Source organism: Notechis scutatus, chromosome 3 (genome assembly GCF_049901735.1).
Source record: "Notechis scutatus isolate UNSWTSFEM ecotype Mainland chromosome 3, rNotScu1.2, whole genome shotgun sequence".
NCBI lineage: Eukaryota > Metazoa > Chordata > Lepidosauria > Squamata > Elapidae > Notechis > Notechis scutatus.
In genome coordinates this window covers 87,917,985-87,930,645 of record NC_142011.1, presented here as the reverse complement: position 1 = coordinate 87,930,645, position 12,661 = coordinate 87,917,985, and the positions used below count along the sequence as shown (strand labels likewise).

Below are 12,661 nucleotides of genomic sequence, written 5' to 3'. Positions count from 1 at the left end.
GTCACATGACCACCAAGCCACACCCACAAATTAGGCCACACCCACAGAGCCGGTTGTTAAGAAATTTGAATCCCACCCCCACCTGGTCATAAGTCATTTTTTTCAGCACTGTTATAACTTCGAATGGTCACTAAATGAACTGATGTGAAGCTATCTCTATTTTGGAGTGTTTTTTTAAAAAATCCACCGGTGGCTTTTTTTCAGAGAACCTACATGTGAGCAGTTGAACATGTATTCTTTGGCTGCAGGATCTCTAAATAACAAAAGCAAAGTAGGATGTATATTAAGCTTTTCAGCCCTTGTGGAAAACCCCGGCTCCGAGTCGTAAAATGGAGGGGGGGGGGGGGGGGGAGAAGTAGAAAATAGAGGAGGAAAGGGGGGGGGGGGAAAAGCGCGCCTTCCCTTGGGGGGGGCCGGGCGGGGGGGAGGCTGGGGGGGGGTAGTGACTCCCGCTCAGGGGCCCTGAGGGGAGAGGACCCGCCCCGCGTCTCTCTTCTTCTTTTGGGTTAGTGAACATAACTTTCCTGAAAGGGGGGGGGGTTCCCAAACTAAATTTTTTTTTAAATTTACCAGTAGCTGCGTTTCCCACCCTTGACATCTCGGGGGGTAAATAAGTTTCCCATTTTTGTGTAAAAGGGGCGGCAAAGTAGGATGTAATTAAGTCAAATAAATTCTGCCCATTTGCTGTCCTTGATAGGATATGACTTTTTTTATCCACTTTCCATTAAGGGAACAATGGATGTGCCCTTAAAGCTTAATTGGAGTCCCTCAGCAACAATGAATAATGTTATGCAACTAGATATCCACACACTCACCTTTTCCTTCATGTAAGAGTTTGCTGAAAGGTTTCAGCTGTTTCTCGTACATGATGGCCGTTTGTGTATAACAGTGCCTCAGGCTGGTCCACGTTTGCTCCAACCGCGCGATCTACAGAGGGCAAAAAAGGGAAGCTCTGAAGTATGTTTTCCTGCTGTGTGTTACAATATTATCTCATTGAACATAGCCCAGTGGAAGTTTTTTACAGCCCGCCATCCCCTCAACTAGGATGGCTTTTTGCTTATGATTTCAGGTGGGCTTTTCCCAGGCTGTCGTTCTACAGCCCAGTAGAGGAGTGTGAAAAATCTCCTGCTGATTCCCTTAAATCAGCAGTTCATTTCAATAAATATTTAGCTGCCAGCTGGGAGTAGCGAACAGGGAGATCTGCAGAGGCAGATCTAATGGACTTTGGCAACAGGTGATTTTGTTTGCATACTGTTGGCCTTTCGAGAAATATTCATGATCCTGAGTATCCGTGTATAAGATTTCCATTTTACCTGAGGCATTTCCAGAGCTTTCATTATAGCTGAGAAGGCATACAGATCCCCCATGGAGTCTTTTAGTTCGACTGCAACTTGGATAATCCTGTTTAATGTTGCAACACGCTCTTCTAAATTACCCGTGCAGCCAAGAATATCCACTGCAATTCCTATTGCCATCGTAGTATGCCTAGAGAAAACAAATCGGGTGTTGTCAGGGCTACCAAAAGATGCTGTGCTCCGTGTGAATTCAAGCATTTTGATGAGAAGAACTAAAACCAACCGGCACAGAGAATTGCACGCCTGCCGATTCTAGGATTGTTGAATGTTTTTTTAAAAAGTATTTTCAATTGATTGAAAATTGAGTATTGAATATTGACCTGTGATTTATACAGTTATGACAAACAGTATTCTTCCTCTGCTTCAGGTATCATAGTAGACTCAAACAAGCTATTGGTGCACCTTTGTAAATATTTGCAATATATTAAAATAATGAACTTCATTTAAATTCAATTCCCTTTAAAATCCAAATCACTGTTGACTTGAGTTTAGATCAGGGGTCCCCAAACTTGGCAACTTTAAGACTTGTGGACTTCAACTCCCAGAATTCTCCAGCCAGCTCTGGGAGTTGAAATCCACAAGTCTTAAAGTTGCAAATTTGGAAACCTCTGGCTTAGATCCTTTGATTTCATGATTATGTTCCTGTAGTTTTCTGGGCAACAATGTGAAATTGATTTACCACTTTCTTCTCCAGAACTTCCTAGCTAGCATTTGTGGTCTTTTCTTCTGATTTCCTATCCAAGTATTAGCCAATCCTCCCCTCTGCTTCGCTTTTTGAGATCAGCCGAGATTGGGTAAGTGCTGCCACCTAGCTGGACACATCACTCTATGGGGACCCACAGAAATCAATGCAAATTAGTCTTCATTGCCTTATAACCAATACAAACCCCATTCAGGGGTGTCAAACTCGATTTCATTGAGGGCCGCATCAGCGTTGTGTTTGATCTCAGGGGCTGGGCTGGGCATGGCCAGCTTGACGTCAGGTGTATCGGGGGCGTCTGTGATGGCCCAAGTGCTCTGTCAGCGAAAACGGGTTCCCAAGCTGCGTTTTCGGCTGTGACCGCTTCCTGTAACCCCCTGCCAGCGAAAACGGAGCTTGGGAAGGCCGCCTGCAGCCCTCATATGGTCTGTTTTTTCAGGTACGAAGGCCTCCTGCAACCCTCTGCCAAGCAAAAACTGAGCTCAGGAGGGCCACGTTTTCACTGGCAGAGGCACCGCAAGCTGGTCCTTCACTGTTTCCAGGTTGGTCCCATGGGCTAGATCTAAGCACTCCGTGGGCCAGTTGTGGCCCGCGGGCCTTGAAGTTTGACACCCCTGCCATAAATCTATGGCAGCTATGAATAAACATGGATCTAAGATAACTCTTAAAAAATTTCCCTGTGCAATTTTCCAGCATATATTTTAATAAGATTTGAATAAATGAATGTAACTGATTAAATTCTGCCATGAAACAATATCACCTCGGAACAAGGAGAGGTTAGACCTCAAGGTGAAAAGCAGCCATCAGTTCAACCTTTCCTGGCCAACGCAAAAGCATCCATAAGCCTTTCCTTCCCCCACATTGGTGCTTCCACGGTGGGGCAGAGAATAAGGGGGAGAATTTTGTGGTTCATGTCTAATTGTTTAGAAAATTAGAGGCTTTAGAGCAGGGGTGTCCAACCTTGGTAACGTTAAGCCTGGAGGACTTCAACTCCCAGAATTCCCCAGCCAGCAAAGCTGGCTGGGGAATTCTGGGAGTTGAAGTCCTCCAGGCTTAACGTTACCAAGGTTGGACACCCCTGCTTTACAGCCAAAGGCTCCAAAATCCTTCTGGCCTTCTGTTATGCTTTAGGTAAATATGAGAACAGTTCCGAAGCTGAACTTCAACAGTTCTCCGCCACTGAGCGCAAAGAGGAATTTTTGTTATCTTTTTTTTATTCTTGAAGGAAGTGAAAAGAGGCAACCTCCAATCTCACCCTCTTCCATTCTGCTGCTTGCTTGCTGGCATATAGTGGTTTCTTTAGAGTCTCTCAGAAAATAGCCATGGATTTTCACAATATAGGGTGATTACCATGATATACTCATATATCAACCTGGTGCTGCAGTGCTCCAACATTGTACAGTTAGTGCCTTTCTGATGACCTGGGAAAGGCTGAGCGTTGTTATCTTGGCATCTATGGAAGCCCTGACCCCACCCCTAGTGAACAAAACCCCCTAAATATGCCAGTTTCTGTATTTCCAGGATGAAGAACAACCTTGAGGGATACAGCCTTCGTCCTAGGGAAGACCTTGTCCTTTAAACAGTCTCTAGCAAAAGCATCCATAAGCTCCATCTGATAAGTGTTGCTACACTTCTAAACATGAAAAGACAGTAATGCCACTGGTCCAAGGTGTCTCAAGGTGAGTTCACTTCTGGCACAGCAAGAATAACTGCAGGTAGTCCTCAACTTACGACCACACCAGAGCCCAAAATTTATGTTGCTAACTGAGAAATCTGTTAAGTGAGTTCTGCTCCATTTTACGACCTTGCTTGCCGTATTTGTCAAGTGAATCACTGCAGTTGTTAAATTAGGAACATGGTTGTTAAGTGAATCTGATTTCCCCACTGACTTTGCTTGTCAGAAGGTCGCAAAATGGGATCTCATGACCCCATTTTGCAACTGTCATAAACGAGAGTCAGTTGTCACGCATCTGAATATAAATCACATGAGCATGGGGATGCTGTAATGGTTGTTAAGTGTGAAACATGGTCGTAAGTCCCCTTTTTCAGTGCGATTGTAACGTTGAATGGTCACTAAGCAAACTGTTGTAAGTCAAGGACTACCTTGCTGGAAGCAGGAAACCGTGGCAACTTGGCTAAAGCCTCCAAACTTGCAGCATTTTACTTTTAATTTCAAAGATTGGGTGAGGTTTATTTCAAAGATTGGTTGCAATCCTTGGGCTTTTCAAAACAGTCTATTTCTTGATCTGCAGGATTACATAAGAGATCTGTACAATACAAGCTATTAGACCTCAGGTCTTGATATGCAGACTTTCTCATTATTATTTTTTTTACTGCTTAACAAGCGTAAAATTTTTAAATGTTGTGCCTTTAGGTAAGCGTTGACTCCTGGTGGCTGCCTGGCCTAGTCTCTGCAATTTTCTTGGCAAGATTTCAGAAGGGGTCTTCTCCCTAGGCTGAAAGACACTGACTGGTCCTACTTCACCCAGCTGCCTTCGTGCCTAAGGGAGGACTAGAACTCACAGCCTCCCAGTTTCTAACCTCATGCCTTTAACCGCTGCCCTAAACTGGCTCTCTTAACAAGTGTATTTATAATTAAATGTCCCAATGGAAGGGTGGCTTTTATGTTATCAAGACCCCATTTAAAATCCTTACATAAATCTGGGCCTCATCGGGCCCCCTTCATTCCCAAACTCCAAAGTCCCGATAGACTTTGCGTACCCCGATAGGATGCAGGGGCAGTTTCAGTCTTCAGTTCTGGTTACTTGGGCATTAAGGAACCTGCTCTGACTGTACTCAGAAACATATGGGGAGGGTCTACCCACCTGGGAACTGCCCACTTGGCTGGTTTTGTGATTGTGGACCTCGAAGAAAGCCCAGAAAAACCTCCTTTGAGAGAGAAACGCGACGGCGGTGGGCTCACCTTTCAATTAGATCCAGGCGCAGTTGGTGTCCGTAGGGTAAGGTAATCAGTTCCAAGCCTGATTTCACTCCCATGATCCTCCTCGTCTCTTCAGAGACCTCGAGTATCCTAGCAACCTGACACAGGCAAATGTGCAAACAAAAGAAAGCCGAGTGGAATCAAGGCGGCCCGGACATTAACCCGCATTTGAGGGGAAGGGATCCCAGGCGCTCTGCATAGCCCAGCAAGCCTTTTCTGTGAGGGGACCCCCCCCACACACACACTGTTGGTGGAAAGCCTCCAAGGTCCTTCCCCAAAGGAGTTACTATTGATGCATCTCTTCAGCTGCAGTTTTATCCCCTCTGCTGGAAGACCTTCCTAAGCATTTTTATTTTTTTATTTATTTTATTTATTTATTTGATTTGCCAATTGTTTACAAGATAATAAGTATAAATGTATACATAGTTGTGAATACATGAAATGGGTACATATAAGAAAAATAAAAGAATAAGAGAAACAATAGGACAGGGACGGTAGGCACGTTGGTGCGCTTATGCACGCCCTTTTAAACGACTCCTTTTGCCGCTTTCTGTACAATGTAGAATTTTAAAAAGGACATGGGCCTGGCAAAACCAGCTTTTGGTCCTAGTCAGCCTTCGCTTCTTGGCTCCTGCTTCCTACCCCTCCACTCCCCCACAGTCCACCCCCTCACTGACAGTAACAGCAAGTCTACTCCAGGGTTGAAACAGTGAAACTTTTAGGAAAAGCAGACAAATATTCTGAGTGGGAGAGAAGGAAGACAAGCGAAGACAATGGGTGCATTTCAAGCAGCGTCTTCTTCACAGACAGAAGTGACATCATTATCAAACAGTTTGAATTGGTTTCCGTGGGCCAGGGATGTTGGGCGGTGTGCGTGTGAAGGACCAGATGATGGGATTTATGTACAGATCAGGCCCTGGGGATTAGAGGAAGGGTCATGTGTGGAGATAGGACCCCAGGTAGGGATGGAATGGAATATGAATTCTGAGGAAACATTTTCTCTTGTCTTCATTTCTTTGCCTTAAGCAGCCTTGCTCCTTCCTGTCTTCTCTCTCTCTCTACAGAACGGAGGGGGGGTTGTGGGGCTGGGGGTGGGTTGCTGCCTCAGACAAAGATTTAAAACTGCTTTTACTTTTCTCTGCGGAAAGAGGGGGGCTGCAGGAGGTGGGGGAGGGGGAGCTACTTTGAGCTGCTCTGCAATAGGAAAGGAGTTGGAACTGTCTTTTTTAGCAGAGGCAGAAGTTAGTACCTTAAACCACTAGCCAGGATATTAGGGACAAGAATAGCTTGCTTATAAGAAACACCCCCACACAAAAAAAACCCCACATGAAACTAGGACACTTTGCAAGATACCCACGATCTGGGGTGAAACACAGGTGATGCGACATTTAGCTATGTCGGAGCAGATCCAAAGAACCAATCAATATTATCTGTTATGCATGCATTATTAGGGGAAGGGCAAAGGGCTGAATGCAACCACCCCTTGACTATAAAAATTGCTGGAAGATTGTAATTGGGGCCCTTGGTTAGCTTTTGAGCCAAGGTCCTTATATCTTGGTATCAAAATAAAAGCATAATTTTGTATCACACCTTGTGTCCGGTGACTTATCTCGGCTTTGACACCAAGCAAGAGCCCAATTTGGGGGGCAACACGTGCATATGAAAAAGTGAAAGTCCCCCTCTTTTTAATGCTTGTCAACATTGTGCTCACAAAAAAGACAGATCAGACTACAACCTATTTTGAATCGGAGAGAGGCTTGTCTGAGATGTTCTCTCAAGTTTCTTGGCCCAGGCTTAAGCCGGGCTTATCTGACCCATTGCCTTGATAATAGTTCTTCCTCCCGTCTTCAAAGCCATCCCCGCTGCCCTCCACACACAGACACAAAGGGGGTAGAGCTTTGATCACACAAGCTCAACCCACATCTTGACACTTCCTGCAGGTACCTCAAATATGAGCTGGGATTTGTCAACCCTGCATTAGCAGGCATAAATGCACCTTTAACCTTCTTGCTTGCTCCTGCCAGAGGCCTATGGTCCAGCTCCCCTGCCTATCACCTTTTCTACCCAATGACCTATTGAACTCAACAGCTGTGTCCTCCCCACTTCCCATAAGTTGATACTTAAGGAGAAAAGCTTCTCCCTCCATCACTTGGGGGTGAACACTTCCCCCTCCCCAAATAATCATTCTGTTATCACTAGTATGCTCAACTGGGTCAATGCTTCAGGAAGGAAAAAGAATAGTTTGTGGTAGAAACCCCCAAACTAGCGTTTAAATAAGCTAATGAATTAATTCCTGGGGGGATGGTGGTTAAATTTGACTCCAAACTGACAGAAGGCATGCACAAGTTAAACTAACTGCAGGCAATCTCAGTTGTGGCATGTGAATCATCTACACCAGGGGTCCAGCGGGATCTCGGCACTTTCGTGCTGGGGAAAGCTCACCGGGCGGGGGGGGGGCCGGCCTGAAAGTCGTTCGGGAAGTCACCGGGGGGGGGGGGAGGGGGGGGGAGAGGGGGGGGGGGTTAGATACCAACCAATTGATCTTTTTCCCTTAGCCTCAGTCTTCCAAGAAAAAGTGTTGGAGAGAAAGAGTAGCAGATACAGTAAGCCTCCCCATTACAAAACTCACTGCCCCGACCTGGGGTTACAGAACATATACCCAAATATTGATATGTACTACTGAGGGATTGGTTGTTGCTCTTCTGGTTCACTAATGTTTTAGAGCCTGAGTTGTCCTTCTGCTCCCAGCAGCTTTTCTGAGAAAAGCAATGAATGATAGGAGGAAATATGTATAAAGGTAGCAAGATGAACTTGATGGTAATATGCCAAGGCAACAACAGCTAAATCATTTTAAACCCAGAACATTCACATAACATTTGGAAGGAGCTCACACAGACATTTTCCCAATTCACTGACCTATAAGGGAGAGGGGGAGGAGAGAGAGGGGGAAGGAAGAGGCAATATAATAGCTCAATCAGGCCTGCAAAATTCTGTTATTATGGCCAATCTCAATAAAAGGAGTCTGAACATTCTGTGCAGTTGTTTCCACAGTCTGGTTTACCTAGTGCAGCTGACAAAATGCTGCCTTTGGGATAGGAGAAAATTACAATTTAAAACACTCTGGACAATTGCACACCATCTATTTCCTAATCGAAAAGCACTCTCTGCCAATCATTACAAAAATGCTAAATTTAAAACGTGCGATGGAACGAAGGATACCTTCTTGGAATGCATGCTTTTAAAACTTTTATAGTTTTGAGCATCAACTGCCTCGAGGTTGGGGGGAAGAGGGGGAAAGATGATGGAAAAAGAGAGGTTATAAGACAAAAAAGATCATCCAGAGCTCAGTAAAATTCAGTTAATGAGGCACAGTAATTCTAGACTAAAAGTTTCATTTCACGTTTGCCCCAAGAGCAGCTTGCCTCAAGTTCCAGACCTGTGATTATCATATGAGATCTCTCTTGAGCCATCAACTCTTCCAGTCTTGTGGGCTTCAATTAATTCTTTCCCAATCAGTTTTTAGCTTCTTCATTTAAAATCTTCACTATCTGCATCTATAATATTATTGTTTTATCTCTTCATTTGGATATGTATAATTATGCGACATTTGAGAGAATAAAAGTCTTTTACAAATTGATTAACTTTTCTTAAGCTTTCTTCTGATGTTTTCCTTTGGAACTTCTGCCCTTTCTTTCCCCATTTATCATTCTCTGATTGTCCTCAAGGTAGTCTTTTGACTACCCTTCAACCCCCTTCATCTGAATTATACATAATGCAATAATGCAATGCACTATCCTCCCGTTCAAAAATGTCGCTCTCCATTTACAAGCATTTTCCAGGCCTGAATGGAATATTTTCACTAAAATATACTGGTAGGTAAATGTGTATAAATGATGGGATGCCTAAAAGAGGGCACCAACTTGAAGATTCACTAAAGGGGCTTAAAATCCTTGAACCAATCTTGTCCCAGAGGTGTATGTGTCTCACAGCTGTCAGAATGACCTAGGAAACAGTCTCAGGTCATAGATAAAACAAGCCGCCTTCTCCTTAGCTTTGCTGACCGGAGATAATGGCAATTGCAGTTCAAGACTTCTGGAGGACACCAGCTTGAGAAAGCTGTTCTCAAGGCACATGTTGCAGGAGTTTTCCAAAATTAAGCCCATCTGGATGGCATCAATACTTCGATGGGGTACCACTGCGGTGCTCTATTTACACTGACACTTGCATTGTGGCAGGAGGGATACAAATTGAACAATTAACCAATTGGATGATTACACAAATTTATTCTATGATGGAGGAAAAGCAGAGGTCAGGCAAAGCTTATAAAGATCAAACTGAAAGGTTAATTATTCAGGAGAAGAGTAACTTATGTCAGAATTCACTTAAGAGAAAACAGCAAAACACATTTACTGCATTGCTAAATGCAAGGAGAAAGCAGGGAGTAAGCATCAACAGATGTGCTTTAAAGATGTTTATTAAGGCACAGTGAATCAGATAACTCCTGTTTGGGTCAAGCACACTCATTTCTCCCTAAAATACTGGTTTCAACACTGACAAAGAATCCAGCACACCAAAACACACTGGATCCTTGAAAATCAAGGTTGTGTTTTTTTTTAATAGTTAGCTTTCTGGATTTCTTTAGTCTGCCGTCACTCAGACTTCCTACATCTTGCCACACGTTCTCACCCCAACTACAATAAAGGTGGTTGTGTTTTGACTTTAATTCTGGATTGGTTTCCAATTTCCCTTTTGCAAACTTAAAGGCTCTTTCAATTCCCCAAAGAAAGGAACTGTGCTTTTTTTTTAGAAGATAATGATTTTCCCTGATTATTGTTTGCTTTTTAAGCCTACCCTGTCTATGAGCTGTGCTTGAGAATCTTCAAGTGATGATATTTTAACAGTTATATTGAGGCTTTATATTGTACTTTCATTTTTGATCTTCTTTATGCTTATCTGAATCTGGGGAGGCTAGAAATACTGCCAAATCAAAATAGTTAATCAGTGTGGCATTCATTACAAAATTGATTCTTTTAGTTTCCTGTAAGGCTTTCCCCACAAGCATTGGGAGAAGATTAGGTGGCACGTTAACACGGGCTGGTGCCAGGTCACCCTTATTTTTAAAGTTTTATGTTTTAACTGGTTGTGTGTTTTTTTTATAGCTTTAAATTTAAAATGATTTTTGATGTCTTTTAATCTTCGATTGGAGCCTCCCAGATTTGGCTGAAAGATCGGTGGCTATAAAAAAAGGTTTTAAATAAGCAAATAAGACTGACATTGTTGACAAACAACAACGTAATTGTGTGTGCACGCTTTTCTTTATAAACGTTTCTCTAAAACGTATATATAAGAATCAGAAGCCATCAATGTATTTTGGAGATCCTAGGCATGATTGTCACCGGGGGATTCACTCCCAATAAATGCCTTTGAAGGAAAGAAAAGCATTTAGGCATTCCACCCACAATCCTAATGACAGTCATATATTGAAGCATTAGCTTAATAGGCAGCATCAACCTCATTAGGGACCTAACCCTCCCTTGGCTGCAGGTGGGTTGCACTAGATGTCATTAGTAATATTATTCCCGCCTTCCTTAATAATGGATCCAGTGGGCTATTGTGTTTAACTGATCTCATTGAGAGCCCCTCCTGGGACCATGACAAACACGATGTCAGGAAACAGACGATTCCTCTCCACTCAATTTAAGTGGCCCATATATATAGATGGAAGTCTCCAAATGGAGTGCTCTAAATGATGAGGAAGAGAACACAAGAAGGTCTCTTCGAGCCTGAGTGCACAGGATCACAGCTGAGGCCAACATGATTTTCGACAATCCAGACAGACGGCTGCTTTTAATAAGTCTCTCATACTTTTAGGGAAAGGATATTAGAAGGGGGCTACTAAAGGCAATGACATCAAGAAGCGTGATCTTTCCGGGAAACTGGGCGAAAGTAATGCCGGTTGACATTTAGGAGATTCTCTGAGAGATATTCAAAGGAATAAGTCATTCTCATCAAAAGGTAGCGTGGAAGACACATCACTGCAACAAGGACTATATTTAATTCCCTGCCTTCCTTGACTCAGTTATTCTAGATACTTTGGGGTAGCCTTTCCCAGGTTGAGCTGGATTATAGCTTCCAAAATGTCCAGCCAGCACATGCAATTTTCATTGACTACATAGAATTCTGGGAGTTGTAATTGAACACGTTTGGAGGGTGCCAGGTTAGAGAAGGCTGCTCAGCGTGTTTTCCAACCAAGTCTCCAAGATTGATTTCCCCCTCATTTGGGGGAATCGGTGTTAGGGGTGGGATTCTACCGAACTGGATGTATTTCAACTGACCAGCTGGCCCTGCTGACCCCGCCCTGCCCAGGAGTCTCCATGTGTCCCATTTTCAATGGAGGTAAGTACAGGGTCGGCGCGGAGGCTCTGGGAGGGAGAAAAATGGGCCTTCCGGAAATCCAGAAACGGGCCTGTTTCCCACTTCCAGAGGGCCTCTAGAGCCCAGAGGAGGCCATTTTTGTTCTCCCAGAGGCCCCGGGGAAGCCTCCAGACCTTTGGGAAAATGGCTCTCCCGGAAAAAGCAGAAGTCACAAAACGGGCCTGTTTCCGGCTTCCGAAGGGCCTCCAGAGCCCAGGGGAGTCTGTTTTCACCCTCCCAGAGGCCCGGGGGAAGCCTCCGGAGGCCCACCAGAAGCCATAAACAGGGAGTTCCAGTAGGCCATGCCCACCATGGCCACGCCCACCCAGCAACTGGGCAGCGAACCAGTTGCTGGGATTTCTGAATCCCACCCCTGATCAGTCTGGTTCTCTAGATAGGCACCATGTTGCCACAGTATTATGAGAAATTCTAGTATATTTGAAGAGCATCAAAGTGGGGAAAAACTAGAATAATCACAGCTATGAGGCTTGCTCTGTCAGCTTTGGAAACACTTCCAAATTTGATCCTGGAAAGACCTATACCAGCAATTATTCTCATATTATGTCCCAGGAAATTTCAAGAAGAGATTAGCAATTTAAGCACAAATCTGACAAGACCTTTTTAGTTTCTTGCCAAGGATAAAAATTGCTCTTTGTTGATGTTCCTGCAACTTCTCTATTAATCTCTAACATGAAGAACAAAAATCCCCACCAAAATATGGAGGGTAAGAAACAGAGTGGTTGAGTTCTATGAGATATTCCAAACTGAAGGCAAGAAAAATAATTTTTCCTCATTCCACCAAATTCCTCCAAAGGCAACCAGCTCCATATAATTAGTTCAAAAGCAGGTCCACTAGAGGGCACACTTAATGTTCCAGTGGACACTCTGGAGTTCTTAATTGGCTTTGAACTAAATGTATTCTGGACAAGTTGTATCAAGAAACCCTGGTCAATTAGGCTTTATCAAGTAAGGAAACATTAGAATTTAGACAAGATTCTATCCCTCCTTTCAAAGAGTTCTCCCTTATCCATATGTTCTCTCCTTATCAATAGATTGCCTATTTGGCTGATTTGCAAGAGTTTCCTTTCTTTACAACATAAAGCAATTAAAAAACACAGTTTGAAGAGTATCAAATCCAGACCCCTGTTTTGAGATAGGAAGTTATGGTCTGGTTGACCCCATCATGCTAACTCTGCTTACTGAATAAACCAAAGTTGTTTGGGCTCAGCTACAGTACTGTGAACCATGAAA

At 43.7% G+C, this 12,661-nt stretch overlaps 1 protein-coding gene across 5 annotated transcripts in view; it reads right to left on the bottom strand.

Annotated features, from left to right (window-relative positions):
* Positions 1 to 12,661, bottom strand: part of BCAR3 (BCAR3 adaptor protein, NSP family member) — a 91,560-nt gene that overhangs the window by 4,282 nt on the left and 74,617 nt on the right. For 4 of the 5 annotated variants that reach the window (XM_087960671.1, XM_026671827.2, XM_087960672.1 and 1 more), the window contains 3 exons: positions 4,979 to 5,094; positions 1,314 to 1,485; positions 816 to 927 (listed from right to left, as the gene is read on the bottom strand). In XM_087960671.1, coding sequence (XP_087816797.1) covers positions 816 to 927; positions 1,314 to 1,485; positions 4,979 to 5,094 — 400 coding nt within the window. Of the gene's footprint in view, positions 1 to 815; positions 928 to 1,313; positions 1,486 to 4,974; positions 5,095 to 12,661 lie in introns of those variants that run through there. The other variant, XM_087960673.1, reaches the window with a different exon arrangement.